At 46.4% G+C, this 21,426-nt stretch overlaps 1 protein-coding gene and 1 pseudogene across 2 annotated transcripts; both read left to right on the plus strand.

Moving 5' to 3' along the window:
• Positions 1-106: 106 nt before the first annotated feature.
• LOC129539827 (C-C motif chemokine 23-like) lies at positions 107-5,227 on the plus strand (annotated as a pseudogene). The gene is made up of 4 exons (XR_016035453.1): positions 107-428; positions 3,132-3,200; positions 4,051-4,162; positions 4,580-5,227. The product of XR_016035453.1 is annotated as a C-C motif chemokine 23-like (transcript).
• Positions 5,228-16,679: 11,452 nt separating this feature from the next.
• On the plus strand, positions 16,680-21,401 carry LOC129539837 (C-C motif chemokine 14-like). The gene is made up of 3 exons (XM_055400817.2): positions 16,680-16,840; positions 20,216-20,330; positions 20,801-21,401. The coding sequence occupies exons 1-3, from the start codon at positions 16,753-16,755 to the stop codon at positions 20,883-20,885; spliced, it is 288 nt and encodes a 95-aa protein (XP_055256792.2). The 5' UTR covers positions 16,680-16,752; the 3' UTR covers positions 20,886-21,401.
• The last annotated feature ends 25 nt before the right edge of the window (positions 21,402-21,426 follow it).

Genomic DNA, 21,426 nt, shown 5'->3' on the forward strand with positions numbered 1-21,426 from the left:
CCCTGATAACAGGCAGTTTGCGCCCTTGAATGGGGTGAACTCCCAAGGAAAACATTCTGATGAGAGGATTCAGTGTCCCTCCTAGAGGAAGGATCCTTCATAAACTAGTTCCTCCCTTTGCCTGTGCCCAGTGGGCAGCTGGGGAAGCCTCATGTTATCCTCACCCCTTCTTCCTGTTGCCTTCTCAGCCTCCTTCCCTTTATTTAGAAATAGCGTGTTATCTATTATACAACCCAGGAAAGCGTTCTGATCTCTGCCCTGTGACTTCCCGCTCCTCCTCTTTCTATAAATACAAGGGCAGAGCAGAGATCCAGGAGAGTCGGAGAGAGCCCCGAAGTCCTCAGTCTGATCCACTGTCTGCACCAGGAAGATGAAGACCTCCATAGCTGCCCTCCCCTTCCTCATCCTCACTGCCCAGGCTGCAATTGGTGAGTTCAGTGAGCCTTCTCCCAGGTGGGCTGGTGGGTGGTAACTTACAGACCAGGGAGGAGACGCAGAGGGACACCTTTGTCCCAACATGGATATAGCCCCGGTTTTAAAAGCAGTAGCAGCAGGTATGGACCTCTCCCTGCAGCCGTTGGTCCCTGGGGAAAGCAGCATACAGCTGACTGGACCCACCTGGGGAAACAGTTCTCTCCCTTTCATGACCAGAATTATCTGACACTTTCTTTTAGCTGACATAGGAGCATTATGGGAGAGATCAAGAAAACTGTAGAAAAATTACAGATCTGTAGAAAGAAGTATAGACTTTCACAATGTTAGAACTATCCTATGCCCTCTAGTGTAAAACTCTCATTTCAGAGAGAAATTGGACAAGCCAGACAAGTGACTCACTCAAGTGTACCTAATCATCTTATTTATTTATGTAACAAATAGATATCTAGTATTTCCTATGCGCAAGCAGGCACTGTTCTAAGTGTCTCATAGATATTAATATATTGGATCCTCCTGACAATGCTGTAGGGTAGACTATCAGCAAACTATATGGATTTACTTATTATTATTATTAATTACTCTCTTACAAGCAAGAGAACTGAGGCATAGGAACCCTAGATAACTTTCTCAAGATCACACAGCCATACGTGGTGGCATTAGGTTACAAGCTAGTTAGGAAGCTGTTATGGGAAGACAACACCCATCTAAGACTTAGTTTTGCAAGCCCCACACATATCATATTAAGCATACTGAAGTGTATACACATGCCTCGTTTAATATAATTCATATGCAACTACATAAGAATGAGCTAAATTTTAGTTATGCTTGCCTAATTATTCTAGTACAGGTCCACAATCCATTTATCCAAATCTTTGGGACTAGATGTATTTTGGAACGCAGATTTTTTTTCAGGTTTTAAAAAGGCAATGCAGTATGACCCAGCAATTCCATTTCTTCTTGAAATAGCCAACAGAACTGAAAGTAGATACATGAAAGAGATACCTATACAACCTTGCTAATAACAGCTTAATTTCTAATTGCCAAAAGGAGGAAGCAACCCAAGTGTCCATTGACAAACAAATGGATTGGAAAACAGGGTGTGTGTATATATATAGAGAGAGTATTATTCAGCCTTAAAAAATAAGGGAATTCTGCCATGTGCCACAACATGGGCAAACACTGAAGACATGATGATAGATGAGATAAGCCAGTCACGAAAGGACAAATAATATGATTCCACTCTTATGAGGTACTTTAAAAGAGTCAAATTCAGAGAGAAAGTAGAATGGCAGTGGCTCAGGGTTTAGGGAAGGGGGAAATGGGGAGCTATTGTGTAATGCGTACAGAGTTTCAGCTTTCAAGATGAAAAAAGTTCCATGGATGGATTGTGGTAAGTTGCACAATATGAGAAGGTACTTAATGCTATTGAACTGCACACTTCGAGATGATTAAAATTGTAAAGTTTATCTTATTTACATTATGTATGTGCTGACTCTTGGTTTATTAGCAACTGCAGACTAAACCCAGATTGCTGCCTATATAGCTCTTGGTACTTCGGTTGACAGCTCTTAAATGTACAAAATCACCTCCAGTTCACCTCAAGCCACGAATATCCCCATCTTCAAGTCTGCCTGCTAGAAATTTTGCTTTTCCTGATTGTGATTTTTGTAACATTTTATCTCAGACAATTGTACTTTTTGACAATTTGAGGAAAATAAAAATTACCTGAAAAACGGCCTGACCCGCTGCATTGCAGACATGCAATCCTTGCAAAGATCGTAAATGACAGTTGTGAATATTCAGATATGATTATCTTTTCCTATCCATGTTCTGAAGGCAGGGAGATAGTGAACAAATGATTATATCAGAGACTTTTTTATTTATAAGATCTAATATAAAACCACTACTTGCAACTTTTTATCTGAATGTTGCCTGTTTAATATATTTTTTTTAAAGTTTAAAAGAGTTTTCTATCTATTGTTAATATCAATTGGATAACATTTTGTCAAGTGTTATTTTTTTCTGATTGCTAATTTGATGCTAGCTGGAATTCAAGAAATGACAGTGAACTTATTCAAATAAAGAAATATTCTAGTAATTTTTTTTAAATTGTAAACTTTGCATTATGTACATTCTATCACATTCTAAAAGAATATATTTTTTAAAAGGTAACACATACCTGGACATTACTTAACATCCCTGGCAGAGTCTGAGAAACACACATTAACCAAACACAGTCATATTTCTGCAGCAAACACATTCGTACTAAAGGAGTAAATAAAGCCTGTAAATAGCCTCACTTCACTTTTGGTGATGTTGCGTCACCAGATCAGTTATAGAAAAATTTTTACTGTTTCCAGAGCCCCGTGAATTCCAGAAATGTGTAGAAAGCATGGTGCATTGGATCACATTATGGAACTATTCAACTGATCTACTCGTGTTGGATGTGCAGTTAGCTTTTTGTATTCAAAGTCAATAGAATGTTTTCCTGTCTCAAACTTTTTCAAAAGTTCCCTGAAAAGTCTCAGGACCTCGATAGAGAAAATGGGCTTGGAGGCAGATCTGGGCCAATGGTTCATTATCCTTGCCTCCCTAGCAGGAGATGGGGTTGAGGAATGAGAGAGATGGAGATGTTGAAACGATGTTGCTTCCCAGTAATTTTTCTTCCCTTCTCTACTGTTTCTCTCAAATGGAAGACATGATGTCAAACCTGAAGTTTGATCTCTCAAGGCCAAACCGGAATCATCACTCAATGTCTCAAGGAGGTAAAGTTTTGTTATGGCATATGTTTTAAAACAGCTAGCAGGTACAAATTGGCTCAAAGACTTCAACCCACCTCGTTTATAGGCCCTGAGAGGGGTCCTGAGGGTGGTGAACATCTCCAAGGGAGTTCAGGATGGGCTGTGGGTCCATAGATGGCCTCTTTCAGAGATGACCTCTATTCCACCTGGCAGTCCCAAGAGTTGGCTCACTGGGGGGAGAGGGGAAGGGTGCTCTCTGACGCCTCCTGCAGGCCTCAGCGCCTCCTTCTTCTGGGAGAAATGCTCCTGCTCTGTCATGGCCCTGCCTGGATGCCCTCAGACACACAGCTCAGCCCTGGGGAGCCTGAAACGTCTCTGGCAAGGAGAGGCCAGCAGGTACTGGAAGAGAAGGAAAACATCCCTTTCCAGTCCTGAACCTTCAGGACTTCCCTGGTGGTCCAGTGGTTAAGAATCCGCCTGCCAATGCAGGACACACAGGTTCCATTCTTGCTCCAGGAAGATTCCACATGACTCCCCGCAAAGAAGAGTAGCCCCTGCTCGCTGTAACTGGAGAAAGTCCGTGTGCAGCAACACAGACCTAGCACAGCCAAAGATAATTAATTTTTTTTAAAGCCCTGCACCTTCTCACTCTTCCAAGTAGGTGAGAAAAAAGGTGGAAAGGATGCAGTTTTCATCAGTTTTGTTTGTTTAGTTGCTAAGTTGGGTCCAACTCTTTCGCCACCCCAAGGACTGTAGCCCACCAGGCTCCTCTGCCTATGGGGTTTCCCAAGCAAGGATACAGGAGAGGGTTGCGGTTTCCTTCTGCAAGTTTTCCTCCCACTCAACCCTTAAGTGATGCTTTCTCTTCTTGCAGGCTTTCACCGGCCCACGGACTGCTGCATGTCTTACACCCCACGAAACATCCGGTGTGTGTTCATGGAAAACTATATAGACACGAGCAGTGCGTGCTCCCGGCCAGCTGTCATGTAAGTGTGCCAAGCTCACTGGCCATCGCTGGGGGCAGAGCGGAGAGGGGAAGGGGTGGCACCCGAGGAATGGATGTCCAGGAAAGTCCCACCCTCTGGATCCTGCCAGGTCAGCAGAAGCATGTGTCCTCAGTAGGATCCTGCAGGGCACCAGGTATGAGATGCTCCCAGTGAAAAGGGAAGCTAGGGAAGGAAGGTGAGAGCGGGAGGGAGGCTGCCCAAGGAAACTCTCTGAGTCGCTGAGGGTGTCAGAGCCTGAGGGAGGGTCTCAGAGAGAAGCTGCTCTGAACTCCTGCAGCAGAGAAAGGGAAGAACTGGCTGGGCTGTCGGGGCGAGGCGCAGGGGGGATGGGGCTCCCTTCCCCCATTTGCTGAAGCCTCTTCTGTTTGTAATCTCTTCCCCCCACCTTCTCCCCAGCTTCCTCACCAAGAAGGGGCAGCGTGTCTGTGCTGATCCTAACAATGAGGGAGTTCAGAAATGCAAGTCGGAGCTGCCGCTGGGGTCAGCTGTCGGAGGACCTGAGATGGCTCTTGCTTGAGCGGGGACGCCTGGACCCAGCTCCCTCTCCTCCGTCTCTCTTGCCCCACCGTCCTCACTGGAGGGCCCTGGCCTGAATTACTTTTTAAAAGGCAACAGTTACTGTTCTGTTCTGATTCCAAAAGCAACACATTCATCAAGAGTATCCGATTTGACTTCACTCCAACTTTTAGAGGGAAAAGATTGTGTAGGAATTGCTGAACTTTGGATTCGTGGGGTTTTTTTATGGTGGGGGTTCTGAACAAGATATCATAGTGCAAGCTTTTTTAAACTAAAAACATGACATTCAAATTCAGACTTAGTATGTGTATTTAACCCATTAATCACTAAACTGATTCAAAGATCATCTGAGGAACAGAGGTTTATATAGTTATTGGAGATGGCATTCTGAAATGTTTGTTAGAGAAAAACAAATTCAAATCCTAGAGGGCAATAAATCTGTAATTTTGGGGATTATCTTTTCTACTAGACAGCAAACCTTTGGATCTGTGCTTAACAATAAAATTACAAATCAGTCTCAGTCAACAAGCAGTTTCATGAATTCTGGGTGCTGGTCAACAGTATATAGACCATCAATCAAATGTACATTTCCCATACAGATTAAGGAATCCTGGGTGAGTCCTTCAGACAGTGCTCCAATATGACATTGAAAGGCCTATCCTCATCCTTTTGCCTTAATGCTATGCTTTGGATTCTTTTATTTCTTACCAGATATAATTTCCTGAATGATATCTCCTCTAAAGTTAAAGGACATTGGAAAAACACTTAAAACTAAAGTTAATATCAATTTTAGATTCATATCTATTAAAGCATATACATTTCTATTTATAATTAGTAAATCAATCAACTCTTGCATAAAATTCAGAAATAAAGGCCTGAATTCTAAACAACAACTCATTTTTTTTTTTTATTCAAAAAATGTTTAAGATTTTTTTCCAGGCCAAGTTGGCAGAGTAGAAAGGCCCTGAATTCACCTCCCCTCATGAACACACCAAAATCACAACTTGGCTAAGAAGTTTGTTCGGCTTTTCCGTAAGACGGTATAGAAAAACCAAAACGAACATTTTGGCCAACCCACTACTTGCAGAGCAACTATCAATGGAAAAAAATAAAAACAAACAGAACCTACCAACAAGAAAATATCTTTTACAACCAAAGATGTTAAAAGAGGAATCACAACAATACGGTGCTGGCTTGGAGCAGACTCATGATCCGTCAAGTCCCATATTCCCGGGTGGGTTTCCCAGATGGCGCTAGTGGTAAAGAATCCACCTGCCAACGCAGGAGAAGCAAGAGACTCAGGTTCACTCCCTGGGTCGGGACGATCTTCTGGAGTAAGAAATGGAAAACCACTCCAGTATTCTTGCCTGGAGAATTCCATGGACAGACGAGTCTGGCAGGCTACAGTCCATGGGGCCTCAAAGAATTGGACACAACTGAGCACACCCCCATATTCACCCTTATAGGTGGCCCACAGACTAGAGAATGCTTATATTGCAAAGGTTCTCCAACAAGAGTGAGAGGTCTGAGCTTCACTTCAGGCTCCCCAGCTCAGGGGCCCTGCACTGGGAAGATAAGCCCCCAGAGTATTTGACTTTGAAGGCCAGCAGGGCTTATAATGGGAAAGATTGAGGGCAAGAAGAGAAGGGGGCAACGGAGGATGAGATGGTTGGATGGCATCACTAACTCAATGGACATGAGTTTGAGCAAACTCCAGGAGATAGGGAAGCCCAAGGAAGCCTGGCGTACTGCAGCCCATGGGCTCGCAAAGAGTCAGACACAGCTGAGCAACTAAACAACAACAGCAACAGGGCTTAATTTTGGCAGTCCCAGAGAACTGGAGGAACAGAAACTTCACTCTGAAAGAGAACACACACAAAATCTTGCAGCCTCTAGGACTCAGAGAAAAAGCAGTATTTGATAGGAGCCTGGGATCAAACCTCCCTGCTGATCTTGGAGGGTCTCGCCAAGAGGCAGGACTCAGCTGCAGCTCACCCTGAGGACACAGACACTGGCGACAGCTGTCCTTGGGAACTCCTACTGCCACATGGACACCTCGCAGTGGGCACCATTGTGGAATCCTTCCTCTAGCTTATTGCCCCCAGAGCCAGCCAGGCCTGGTCCAACAGCTTGTAAGAACCAGTGCTGGCTTGTCTCAGGCCAAGCAACTAACTGGGCAGGAACACAGCCTCCCTCACCATCAGTAGACAGGCTTCCTTAAGACCCCATTGAGCACACAGTTGCCTCTGGACATGACCCAACCCACCCAAAGTCCCAGAATCCAGCTCCACCCACCAGTGGCAACCGCATGGCTTACAGAACCAACCTGTCCCCCAAGGGGCCAGACCCTACTTTGGGACCACCGGGGCCTCAGTCCTGAGCACTCGTAGGCTGACACAAGCTTTGGGACAACCTGAACTTGTACCCAACTGTGTCAGAAACCACTCCACCTCACCAACACTAACGATCTGACACCAACTCTAGGACCCCTGAGCCCTGCAACCAGACTCCAGGACTCAGCTCTCCCTGCCAATATTCTGGCACTAACCCCAGGACCTGGCTTTACCACCACTCGGTGGGCCACAGCCCCCAGAGTCTTCTAGTCTTGAGTCCACCCACCATGGAGCCAGCACTAGCCCCAGGGCCCCTGGAGTTCTGCAGTCAGATGCCTTGTGACCAGACCCCAGTAACCAGCAGCCAGCAGCCTCTATACTAGGAAGTGCCTGGTAAATAAACAGACCAGGGTCAACCAAGCCTATCAAACCACCCACATAGCTTGCCACAACAAAAGGAACCACACAGCCCTCATGGGGGGAGTCCCCAGAGCTTGCAGCTTGGACGACAAGAGGGGTGTGCACTTCTGGGGTGCACAGGACATCTCCTGTGGAAAGCCATTTCTCCAAGGTTAGGAAATGCAACTCACATACCAGACGCATAGAAATACCAACAGCAACTTAGGCAAAATGAGGTGCCAGAGGAACATGCCCCAGACGCAGGAATAAGATGAAACCTAAGAAGAACTAGGTAAAGTGGTGAAAACAAGAAAAGAGAACTAAGCGAGCTGAAGATGGGCAGTCTACCTGAGAAAAAGTTCAGGGTGTGGATCACGCATGCATGTGTGCTAAGTTGCTGCAGTGATGTCTGACTCTTTGCTACCCTATGGACCGCAGCCCGCCAGGCTCCCCTGTCCATCAGGTTTTCCAGGCAAGAATGCTGGAGTGGGTTGCCATGCCCTCCTCCGAGAGATCTTCCCCACCCAGGGATCAAGCCCGAGTCTCCTGCATTGGCTGGTAGGTTCTTTTTAGCGCTAGCATCACCTGGGAAGCCCAGTGACCGTAACAGTGATTAAAGAACTTGGGAGAAGAATGGATGCACAGAGCGAGAAGTTAGAAGTCTTTAACAAAGAGTTAAAAAGAGATGACAAAAACAGCCAATAAAGTAAAAAGTACGCTAGAAGGAATCAGCAATAGATTCAATGACACAGAGGAATGGGTCAGCCATTTGGAAGGAGGAGGTAATAGACATAACTGATGCCCAATTCTCTCTCTGGCCCATGATCCCCTCTGGAAGACTCCCACGGCAGATACCCTTCTTTATTTAGAGAACTGTACTTGCAGCTTGGTCCTGGGTCGAACCTCTGACTGTCCAAAAGTGGGGACTGGCAAGGTCCTTACTTGTTTTTTGGGCCCAAGATTCTTCTCCCAACACCTCCCAACTGATCTTTGGCTTCCCTGGGGTCCTACTGGAAAAATGTTTTCTCGAGGATCTTCTCCATCACCTATGTAAAGATATAAGTTTTTCAGCCACTTCGTGCGTTGCCATCAAATTGACAAAGGTCCTTTATATAGAACAGAAATTTCTCACCTTATGGTTAGCTTTCTGTCATCTTTTCTGATCCTTTACTGTTACTATGAGTTTGTTTTTTTTTTGTGAAAACTTTTATATTTGGAATTAGCCAGCTGGACTCAGTTCCAGTCAGTCAGTCAGTTCAGTCGCTCAGTCGTGTCCGACTCTTTGCGACCCCATGAATCACAGCACGCCAGGCCTCCCTGTCCATCACCAACTCCCGGAGTTCACTCAAACTCATGTCCATCGAGTCGGTGATGCCATCCAGCCATCTCATTCTCTGTCATCCCCGTTTTCTCCCACCCACAATCCCTCCTAGCATCAGTCTCTTTTCCAGTGAGTCAACTCATCGCATGAGGTGGCCAAAGTATTGGAGTTTCAGCTTTAGCATCAGTCCTTCCAATGAACACCCAGGACTGATCTCCTTTAGAATGGACTGGTTGGATCTCCTTGCTGTCCAAGGGACTCTCAAGAGTCTTCTCCAGCACCACAGTTCAAAAGCATCAATTCTTCGGCAATCAGCTTTACATCCTAGTCAGAAGCCAGCTTTCTTCTCTCCATCAGGCCTGATCAGGGTGTTGACCTTAGCCACGTCAATGTCATAGAGCTTCTTCCCAGCCTATTGAATCCAGTGCTTGTTGGCCTCGACAGCCACAATGAACACCAGTGTGTTTTGGTCTTCTGTTTTCTTCTTGGCTGACTCGGACTGAGGGAGAATTTGATGATGTCATAGCGGTCAAATTCATTTCTCCTAGGGCAGTCTTCCAAGGATATTCGGGCTGCCTCCTGAGCTGCAGTGTTTTGGGCTGCCTTTTTTGTGAATCTTAGCCACAGTTTTTGTGGCTGTGGACGCCTTTCAACACTGCCTTCAGAGCCTTTGCTCTGGCTTGGGTTTTGAAAGGGGCAGGGGCTTCCTTCTTCACCTTTGGCACCATCTTTGTGAAAAGCTGAATTTATTTTTAATGTGCCTTTTATTTTCCCACTTATTCTGTCATTTCAATGGAGTTGGGGGAAGGAAAAGAGGCAGCACAGATGCTAAGAGTTCTGGCCTGTATTTTGGCCCCTGTATGATCTTTCCTATTGCTCTCATTACTTAGGGTGTCCACAGAAGCTTTTGACTTCTCTCGAGCTATTTTTTGGTTTTTTGTTTGTTTATTTTTTGTTTTGTTTTGTTTTGTTGTTTTAGCAGAGAAAGATTTATTGCAAGGTCATGAAAAGAGACAAGCTGATTCATGCCCTAAAAAGCCTTGAGCTCCCCAAAGGGTTTCGGCAAAGCATTTAAAAAAGTCGGGTGAGCGCGGGGAGGGTTGCAGGGTATGTGATCAGATTGTGCACAATTCTCTGATTGGCTGATGATGAGAGAACAGGGTGGTGTCACAAGGGTTAACTTTACCAGGACTTAGGCTTCAAAAGTCCTTAGGCGTTTGAACTGTGGTGCTGGAGAAGACTCTTCAAGAGTCCCTTGCACTGCAAGGAAATCCAACCAGTCAATCCTAAAGGAAATCAGTCCTGAATATTCATTGGAGAGACTGATGCTGAACCTGAAACTCCAATACTTTGGCCACCTGATTCAAAGAGCTGACTCCTTGGAAAAGACCCTGACGCTGGGAAAGATTGAAGGCAGGAGGAGAAGGGGATGACAGAGGATGAGACGGTTGGATGGCATCACCAACTCGATGGACGTGAGTTTGAGTAGGCTCTGGGAGTTGGTGATGGACAGAGAAGCCTGGCGTGCTGTGATCCATGGGGTCACAAAGAGGAGGACACAACTGAGCGACTGAATTGAGGCTCCAGGAGGCCTGGGGCTATGAGCTCCTGGTCATCCCGTAGGCAACATCTTCCATCTGATGAGGAGTTTTCACACCTGTAAAACAACTCAGGAAATGTGTATCAGATACTATTATATAGGTACTTCAGAGAAGAGCTAAAGCAGAGGATATGGGTGACAAGTCTGTCCTGAGAAGGCCCCAGAGGGTCCTGCTTGGTTATCATTCCCCCCTTTTCTTTGATACTCTTGAGATTTTGTTTCAGAGGCTTGAAGATCTCAAAGAACTATTGGAGTAAAGCAATGCTAGCCCTAAGGGCAATGTGTGTGGTTTTGCTGGGTCCTCCGGCTGGCTGACTTGCCAGCTCAGTAGAGTGAACCGGGGAGCACAGACCACCTGGGCTGTAGGCCAGGTGCCTCCTGATCAAGGCTTTGGTTCACAACAATGGCAGCTGAAAAGAAATGAGGGGTGAAATGAGACTCTCCTTCCTGACCGAGCACCCGGTCAATCACAGCTGTTCTCTGAGCTCTTTGAGGAGACAACGCAAAGTTGTGTAAAGTCAGTTACTTAATACTGTCTTTTCACGGTTCCTCAAAAATAACGTGTTTGTTCTCTTTTGTTTCCTTGCTCTCTGTGGCGACTCCGCAAAATGCCCCCTGCTCTCAACCCTCCCAGCAAAACTCAATCCACTTAGATGCCACCATAAAATCTTCCCTCACTGTCCCAGTCAGATCACCCCTCTCCCTTTCTCTAGAATCCTGAAACAGATATTTATCATCACTCGGGCAGACAATGATTGACTGTGCTGTGCTGTGCTTAGTCGCTCAGTCATGGCTCTTTGCGACCCCAGGGACTGTAGTCCACCAGGTTCCTCTGTCCCTGGGATTCTCCAGGCAAGAATCCTGGAGTGGGTTGCCATTTTCTTCTCCACAGGATCCCCTGGACCCACGGATTGAACCCGCACTCTTGCACTGGCAGGAGGATTCTTTATTGGTGAGCCACCAGGGAAGCCCTGGAAAAAGTTTAAACATGCTCAGTAAGTCTGACAACCAATTTTTTAATTTTTAAAAGTAAAAATATTGGGACTACCCTAGTGGTCCCATGGTTAAGATTGCATGCTCTTTGCATTTGTGCTTTTTTAATAAAATTCTTTTTTAGAAATAAAAAAAAAAAAAAGAACCACTGCATGAAATATAACTATAATGAGGTCTGAGACCACACCTCGTTAACCTCCAAATTTCCCTCCTACTCCTAGGATATGGCAAAAATCCAATAAACTATGTAATAAATGACACATATGTGTAAAATTTCCATATTTGATAATCATTATAACAACTACAGTGATTAACACTATATCAACAAATAGTTGAAAGACATATTTATTCATTTGACATTCATTCTGTTATCAAACATGTATTAGGTGCCCACTATCTACCAATTATCAGGCTAGGGATTGTTGATACATTGATGTGCCCTATTCTGCAATATAAACATTTAAAATCGTCTTTCAATTAGTCATGCTTAGGGCTTCCCTGGTGGTTCAGATGGTAAAAAAACCTGCAATGCAGGTGACCCAGGTTCAATCCCTAAGTCAGGAAGACCCCCTGGAGAAGGAAATGGCCACCTTTTTGCCTAGAGAATTATTCTTGCTTGGAGAATCCCATGGACAGAGGAGCCTGGTGGGCTACAGTCCATGGGGTTGCAAAGAGTCGGACACAACTGAGTGACAAACACACAGTTAATTAAAATATGGAAAACCAGTAAGAGTTCTCCAGCAAAAAAAAAAAAGATTGCATGCTCCCTATGCAGGAGGCATGGTTTCCACCCCTCGAGGGGGAACTAAGATCCCACTTACTATGTGGTGTGGGGGGAAAAGAAAGTAAAAATTTTACAAGTGCAAAATAGCTAGAAAAACATGTGCTTTAAAGTTGTAAAAAATATATATATACATTTAATATTTCACTTTTAGAACCATAGACAAGATTTTTAAAGTAATGTAGCTCACACCCTTTTCTCTTGAAATGGATCAGGGCTGGGGCAGAGGGCCCACTTGATTATGGACGGTGGGGTCTGTATTTGTCACAAACAAGTGACGTAGCAAAGAAGTAAACATATTAAGGGTCCCACCCACCCTTTCAGTATTATTCAAGTTTTTAAAATCAATGCAAACGTGTTGATTTGAAAAACATTTTTTTAACATTTTTTAAAAGGCACTCCTGTATACTCACCAGTGGGCCATAGAAGAACCTTTAAGGTCTCTGATTATGTTGCCACCAAAGTCCATTCACCCCACTGTTTTGTAATTTTCATTTACTTTTTTGAGTTCCCTCTTCAAGCTATGAGGTCAGGGTCACTTCCAGGCTGAGTCCATGATATTAGGACAAAGAAGGGATGTGGTCACTAAACCCATTCTCTCTTCCCACTGGGCACATAGATAATCTATATTTTTCTTACCTTTGCCGTTAAGCTGGAGTCAGCCCTGGAGTGTAAGTGAAAGTAATTTATACTATTTCCAGAAATAGGCCATGAAAATCTGCCCATCCTCCTCTGCTTCTCCCCTTTGGCAGCAAACGTGGAGGCTCCTTTTTTGAAAATCTTCGCAAGATAGAAGATGTGAAAAGTATCATCAAGAGGGAAAAGAATTGCAGAAAGAAGAGGCAAAAAACCTCTCAAAAATTAAAAGGCAAAGAAAAATGAGTGTTTTCTAAGTAAATTACAAATTAAGATTCTGCTTACTCCTAATTTTTACTGTTCAGCCATTTTTCTTTTTTTTAATTAATTAATTTATTTTAATTGGAGGCTAATTACTTTACAATATTGTAGTGGTTTTCACCATACATTGACATGAATCAGCCATGGGTGTACATATGTTCCCCATCCTGAACCCCTCACCCACCTCCATCCCCATCACATCCCAGCCATTTCTCTTGATCTTAGCTCTCTGATTCCATACATTCCAGAGTGTTCAATGGATTTGTAACTATTAAATAAAAATAGCTGTCATTTATTAAATCGTGTAAAAGTGTTAAAATTAAATTTTATTGATAAAAAAATGGGTGCATGAAAAAACCTTGCCCAGCTCATACACACACACACACACACACACCCAACTGCTGACCTACCGCAGACTGTGACATGAGCAAGAAATAAACCTTCATTTAATGATTCCCCTGAGATTTATGGGTTGTTTATTATAGCAGTGAGCATATCCAGGTTAATGTAGGTAGGAACTCAATAACTGCTTGAAAAACAAAGACTCTCCTCTAGAGATCCAAGCAACAACTTGGCAGGTAGGCTAGTCTCCACAAAAACAACTCACATTCTTGTCCCAACTCACATTCTTCCCAGAAACAGCTTGTTTCCTTACATTGTTGCTGATGACAATTTCTATCCCTTGACTCCAGGCATTTAAACAGTGTTATTATAGACAACAATACAGAAAATTTCGAATAAATGACAGCCTTGGCACCCAACCATGAGAATTCAGCTATTTCCTGTGAGATATACATACTTAGACCAGTTCAATTCATCCTTCTTCTGAAACATATACTTACAGGAATTTCCTCAATGGTCCAGTGGTTAAGAATCTACCCTGCAATGCAAGGGATACATGTTCGATCCCTGGTTGAATAACTAAGATTCTGCAGAGCAACTGAGCCCACGAACCACAGCTAGAGATTCCATATGCTGCAAGGAAGGTTCTGCATGCTGCAACTAAGACCCAACGCAGCCAAATAAATATTTTTTAAGTAAATAAATAAAACATATACTTAAAGATCATTTGCTATCTTCTAGGCCTGGACAATCGCATGGACAGAGCAGCCTGGTGGGCTGCAGTCCATAGGGTTGCTACTAGTCAGACACGACTGAGCGACTTCACTTTCACTTTTCACTTTCACGCATTGGAGAAGGAAATGGCAACCCACTCCAGTGTTCTTGCCTGGAGAATCCCAGGGACGGGGGAGCCGGTGGGCTGCTGTCTATGGGGTTGCACAGAGTCGGACACGACTGAAGTGACTTAGCAGCAGCAGCAGGCCTGCCCTGCCTCAATGAGTGGAGGAGAGAAGATGGAAATAGCCTTCTAACCACAAAAGCAAGAAGAATGGGGCAAGGGCCCCCCTTGCAAGAGCATGGTCAAGGCCACTGGATTGAGAGATGGAAGAGTGGATTGGTCCTGCATCCAAATCATTTCATGAATGTGAGTGCGTCTCTGCCCTTCCTGAGTCCCAATTCCTCCTTTATAAATGGCCCATGTAGACAGATCTAAGGGCATAGCACCGAGCTGCCCCTTCACAGAAAGCACATCAGTCATATGATCCACGGATGCGGCTTCAGAACAGTTTCCAGCACTGAGCTCCAGGTCACTGCTAGTCCAAGAAACCTGCTAGCTGCCTGCCAGAGTCCCTTGGACTACAAAGAGATCCAACCAGTCCATCCTAAAGGAAATCAATCCTGACTATTCATTGGAAGGACTGATGCTGAAGCTGAAACTCCAATACTTATGGCCACCTGAAGTGAAGAACTGACTCATTGGAAAAGACCCTGATGCTGGGAAAGATTGAAGGCAGGAGAAGGGGGTGACCGATGATGACATGGTTGGATGGCATCACCGACTCAATGGAGATGAGTTTGGGTAAACTCCAGGAGTTGGTGATGGACAGGGAGGCCTGGTGTGCTGCAGTCCATGGGGTTGCAAAGAGTCAGACATGACTGAGTGACTGAACTGAACTGAACCCCAAATAAGGCGTCCTCTAGGTTCCCATTAAGCTTCTCTGTCACGAAGCCAGAAACCGGAAGAAGGTCCCAAAGAGGTCTACTCCCTGAACTCAGAAATGTCTCAGACTAAAGGTTTTATAGAGAAGTCAAACCAAGCAGGATGATTTTAGAGACACTTGATTGGGACTCCCGTGGTTCTTCTCCATAGCATAGTACTTAAGAACACGGACTTGGAAGACTTCCCTAGTGGTCCAGTGGCTAAGACTCCATGCTCCTAATGCAGGGGACCTAGGTTCCATCCCTTTGTCAAGAAACTAGGTCCCACATGCCACAGTTGAAAATTCTTCATGCCACAGCTAAATATCTCATGTGCCACTATGAAGATTGAAGATGCTGGGTGCTGCAACTGTGTGCTGCAATTTGACTCAGTACAGCCAAATAATTAGATAAATATTTTTTTAAGAAAAGAACATAGACTTGGGAGCCAGACTACCTGATCGGAGTTTGAAGCCTGATTTCACGTATCAACTGTCAGAGCTTGGGCAAGTTATGGACGCTTTTTGTGCCTCAGTTTCCTCAACTGGTAATATAAGGCTTAAAATGCCTCATATTCATGAAGCATTTGGGACAACAGCTAGTGTGTATTAAAGTGTGTGTGTGTGCACCTGAGGTTGCCTCAGTCATGTCCAACTGTTTGCAACCCTGTGGACTGTATCGTCTGTCCATGGGATTCTCCAGGCAAGAATACTGGAGCGGGTTGCCATGCCCTCCTCCAGGGGATGTTCCTGATCCAGGGGTCAAACCCACGTCTCTTATGTCTCCTGTATTGACAAGTGGGTTCTTTACCACTAGCACCACCTGGGAAGCCCCATATTAAAGTAAAAAGCTTGTTAAATAAATTACCTACTGAGTACCATGGCACTTCTTCACCCCCAGGGGACAGTGAAGGAGTGAGGATGAGATTGGGAGCCAAAGGTTCTGCTGAAGAGCTTATGCGAGGATTTCCAAGACTGGAGACATTATCCTGTTACCCCATATCCCCTCTGACCTCTGGCCCCCATACAGCCTTGTTCTGGGGCCTGGAACCAGAACTAGGTACAGGACACATCCCAGCCTTGAGATCTTGAGCTGAGGCTGAGCCAGTCTCCCCTCCCCACTGGGCTTGTGTTATTTCTATGACTAAGGAAAGGCTTATGTCAGAGGGTTAAACAGGGCTTCCCAAGTTGATCAGTGGTAAAGAATCCTCCTGCCAATGCAGGAGATTCAGAAGACGTGGGTTCGATCCTTGGGTCAGGAAGATCCCCTGGAGTAGGACATGGCAACACACTCCAGTATTCTTGCCTGGAGAATCCCATGGACAGAGGAGCCTGGTGGGCTACAGTCCATGGGGTCACAAAGAGTCAGATATGACTGTGTGACTGAGCGTGGGATAAAAAATTAAAAAATCATAGCTAAAATGTGGCAATAGAAAGGGTTAAACATATTCCCACTAAAGTGGAGGTCAATTTCCTCTCTGAAATCTTGGCTCTCCAGGCTTTCTGCACTCCACCCTCAACACATGTGCAGGATGTGAAATCTCTGAGGGATCTACTGCTTCCTATTTCCCTTGGAAATCCTAGTTCCCTTACTGAAAAAAAAAAAAAATTGTCTCGATGAATATTTCTGAAAACTTCCGAAGCCCCTACCAGCCTACCTGTCCTCCTGCCGCTGTTCCTCCACGGGAGGATGAAGGTCTCCATGGTGGCCGTCTCCTTCCTCCTCCTCCTCCTCAGCATCACTGTGGCCCTTGGGTCCAAGAATGAATCCTCTTCAAGTGAGTGCAACACGTTCCAACCTAGTCCCTATGGGATAGCAAGCAGGAGCCAGGTTGCTGGGATACGAAGAGAAAGGGGCTCCAGAAGGAGGTCTAGTGTCTTCTTTTCTTTATTACTGAAATATAGTTGCTGTGGGCTCCCCAGGTGGCTCAGTGGTAAAGAATCTGCCTGCCAAGCAGGAGATGTGGGTTTAATCCCTGGATAGGGGAGATCCCCTCGAGGAAGACATGGCAACCCACTCCAGTGTTATTGCCTGGAGAATCCCACGGACAGAGAAACCTGGCCGGTTACAATCCAGGGGTCGCAAAGAGTCAGATACTATTTAGCGACTAAATAACAATATCATTGCTATACAAAATTGTATAGACTTCCCAGGTGGCGCCAGTGGTAAAGAACCCCACTGCCAGTGCGGGAGATGCAAGAGACGGGCTGGATCCCTGGGTGGGGAAGATCCCCTGGAAGAGGATACGGCAACCCACTCTGGTACTCTTGCCTGGGAAATCCCATGGACAGAGGAGTCTGGTGGGCTACAGTCCATGGGGTCACAAAGAGTCAGACACAACTGAAGTAACTTAGCATGCATGCATATACAAGGTTGTGTTACTTAAGGTGTTTAATATAGTGATTCATAATTCTTAAAGATCATATTCAATTTATAGTTATAAAAGATTGACTGTATTCCCTGTGTTGTATTGTAGCTTATTTTATACTTAATTGTTTGTACCTCTTAATCACCTAGCCCAACTTTGCCCCTCCCCTTTCCTTCTCGCTACTGGTAAATACTATTGTTCTCTATCTGTGAATCTATTTCTTTTTTGTTCTATTCATTTATTTGTTGTGCTTTTTAGATTCGATATATGATACTGTGTTTATTTCTCTCTGACTTATTTCACTTAGCATGTTACATTGCTGTGGAAGTCACTCAGTCATGTCCTACTCTTTGCAACCCCATGGATACAGTCCGTGGAATTCTCTAGGCCAGAATACTGAAATGGGTAGCCTTTCCCTTTTACAGGGGATCTTCCCAATCCAGAGATCAAACCCAATTCTCCCGCATTGCAGGCAGATTCTTTACCAGCTGAGCCACAAGGGAAGCCCAAGAATACTGGAGTGGGTAGCCTATCCCTTCTCCAGAGGATCTTCCCAGCCCAGGAATCGAACCAGGGTCTCCTGCATTGCAGGTGGATTCTTTACCAACCAAACTATCAGGGAATCACTTAGCATAATGCCCTCCAAGTCCAACCAGGTGGCTGCGAATGGCAATATTTCATTCTTTTTATGGCTGAGCAGTATTCCATTGTGTCTGGTGTCCTCTTAAACTGGTTTTATCCTCACGTTGCCCAGGACCAGTCCCCTCCCTGCCAACACCATGCAGTGAGGCCAGGCTATCTCTTCACTCCCTCCATGCCTCTCTCTTTGCCATTAAACTAAAGACAGGCCCATCCCATTTGGGCTCATTATCCCCCAGGAGACTGGGGAGACGTGTTTGGGACCTTCAAGGTCACTTTGTCCCTTTACCCCCTGGGATTTGGGTCCAGGCTGCTTCCAGGGTCTCCCTACCCCATGAGTGCAGCATCACTTAGGTATGTACTTGGGGGAAAGGAACAGTTGTGGGGGGGCCCCCTAGGCCACCATTTTTCAGCTTGTTTCTTCAGAAGAGTTGCCTTTACAGGCAACCCAAGCTATTCCTCACTCTGCAATTTTGCCTTGTTTCCTTTATAGAAACTGAGGGGAAACATAGAAGGCTGTTGAAATAAAGCTAGACTAAACTGGGTGGAATGGGGACGGTTTGCTTTGCTTATCTGAGGAGTCACTGGGCAGCTCAGAGGAATGCAGTGACAGAGTTCTCAAGGACCAGGGGGTCCCTTATTCCACTCTTTAGGGGGTGAGAGTGCTGCTGGAGATGGCACTGAATAAGACGACCAGCCCTTCCCTTGCCACCCAAGCACCTTGGTGATCCTGAGCCCATCGATGTGCACTCCCACATTTCTGTCCAGGTTGGTCGCATAACATGATGGCCCCAATCACTGCACCCCCTACCTGCAAGGCCCTTGATCTGAAACCCCTCCCCTGCAGCCCCCATAATTCAGTCTTGGTGTGACATTGTTGTCACCCCCTTGCACCTCCTACAAGAGCCATGAAATTTCAGAATCAAAAAATAACTGATAAACACAGTGATTTTCAGTGTTTTAGATCAGGAAAATTTTTCTTCAAGCAAAATCTTACACAGGAGGCCCAAAATGTAAAACAGGGGAAAAAGGCAGATGGGGTCTTATACCCATGACTCAGCTCCCACAGGGAGCTGTGTGTAAGATGCAGTCACCCGCCTTGTTCACAGATAAGGAGACGTGGGGGGTGATGGGTGCAAAGCCAGCAGAGGCTGGGTGGGGTTAGATCTGGGAGTCCCAGCTCCCTGGACATTGTCCGTGGGGCTTGGTGTGGGCATCCTGCCCTCTTGGCAGGGCGTGGGTTCAGTGGGGATCAGGCAGGATGGGGGCACTGGAAGGGATAGGAACTGCATTCCCAATCCTATTGGGATTGTTTCCCCCTAATATCCCTTCTCCCCAGGGATGCTGTGTGCTCGCTGAAATCTGGACTTTGCTGCTCTTCCATCCAGAGTTCAAAGTCATCAGCCAGTCCTTTGGGGATGGGGTGGCAATTGTGGTGGTCTATGCGCAGGTTGGAAAAGAATTTCCAGACATGAGGCAGAATGAGAGAATAGAGTTTACTAGAGCAGGAGATGCTGTTAGACCAGTGGGCTGGCTCAAGACAGAGACAGTGCCTTTCGTGGGCTGGTAGCCAATTTTTATAGCCTCAAGACAAAGAAACTTCCTGCTAGAAGGGTGGTATTAGGTGGTTGGTTAGGATGCTGTAGGATGGGTATTTTTGTCTAATGTGGGGTCAGGGAGCTAACCGGTTTAGAGCAGGGGGACTCGTGACAACACAGCTTCCCCAGTTGTTTAGACGGTAAAGAATCTGCCTGTAATGCAGGAGACCTGGGTTTGATCCCTGGGTCAGGGAAGGTCCCCTGGAGAAGGGAATGGGAAACCCACTCCAGTAGTCTGGCCTGGAGGATTCCATGGACAGGGGAGACTGGCGGGCTACAGTCCATGGGGTGACTTTGGTAAAGGACTCCACGGGGGTGAGAGAAAGGGAGGCAGGGTGATCAGTGATGAAGTAGGAGAGAAAGAGGAGCCTGGGGATTAGCCTGAGAGGGAGGCCAGAGGACTGAGCTTTTTCTACAGCCCTCTCTCTGAATTCTGGGGTGCTCTCCTTCCTTCCCTCCTGCACCCCCTAGGGCTCCAGAGGCAGCCAGCACCCCGCATCTTTAACTAGCACCCTGATCTCAGCTTCTCTCCCCTTTTTCTCCTCAGGAGGACCTTACCACCCCGCTGAGTGCTGCCTCTCCTACGTGAGCCGGGCAGTGCCCCGGCAGCGCATTTCAAGCTATTATGAGACCAGCAGCCAGTGCTCCAAGCCTGGGATCGTGTAGGTGGCACCCACACACCGCCCTGGGGGAGAGGGAGCCCGTAGGGCTGGGAGCACGGTGGGGGGGGAGGGGGAAGAACGCAGGATGGGTGCTCCCCAGAGTGCTCTCAGGTGTGTCCATAGAGAAAAGCAGCATGGGGTGGGGTGGGGGTAAGCAGACTTGGGGTTCCGGGGCCGTCGGGGGGGCCTGCTGGGGCGAGGAGGAAGCTGGGCCCATGGATGAGGGTGTGGGGGGAGGGGAAGGGGGAGGAAAGGGACACTTCCTGGATGGGGCATGGAGACTGGATGGGTCTAAGGGGCCCTGGGGGGCTGGAGGGTGTATCTCAGAAAAGACGCTGGCCCTGGGCTGCCTCTAAGGAAGGGGAAACAGTCTGGGCGCGATGAGGAATCCTTGAAGAAGGAAGGGCCGGCTCTCGCTTCCTGGCTCCCAGAGCCTCGGTTGGTCATCCTTCTCCCGTCTTGTTCCACAGCTTCATCACCAAGAAGGGCCATTACATCTGTGCCAACCCCCGCGATGGCTGGGTCCGGGACTATATCAAGGAACTGGAGGAGTGAGCCAGAAGTAATGGAGAAGGACACAGCTTGGGATTTAAAGAGAGGGGGTTGAACCCCACTCCCCTCCTCCCAACTCAGCCCCAGCCGCCTCCTGGGAGCTGCCCTGACTTGAATTAAAGACCAGTCAGGCCCTTCCCTGCCCTCATTCATTTCTGCTAAATTTCCCGCTGGCAGCGGACTTGAGGACACTGGTGAGCCCAGTCACACACGCTCTGGCAGCAGCTCAGGGCGCCACCCTCAGCCTCATGCTTCACCCTGCAGAAGTCTGGCCAGAGCCTGGTGCAAAAAATATGGGTCAGGTCTGCCGTGGAGGTAGAGAGAAACTGAGCAGGAAGTGAGGAAGACACGCTGTGTAAAGGCTACCTTGAGACAGTAGCGACCACAACAAAGACAGATACTATTTTTGTAGCACCTCCATAGTCCAGGCTAAAGCCGTCTATGTGCATTCATTTATTTAAGCTTCACAAGGAAAGCTTGATTTTGCAGCTAAATCTTCATAAAGGCCTCTCTATTACAGTCAAAGTCCATAGTCTTTTTCTTA

The sequence above is a fragment of the Moschus berezovskii genome, chromosome 20 (genome assembly GCF_049115385.1).
Source record: "Moschus berezovskii isolate FMDL1 chromosome 20, NW_MosBer_1.0, whole genome shotgun sequence".
NCBI classification, from domain to species: Eukaryota; Metazoa; Chordata; class Mammalia; order Artiodactyla; family Moschidae; genus Moschus; species Moschus berezovskii.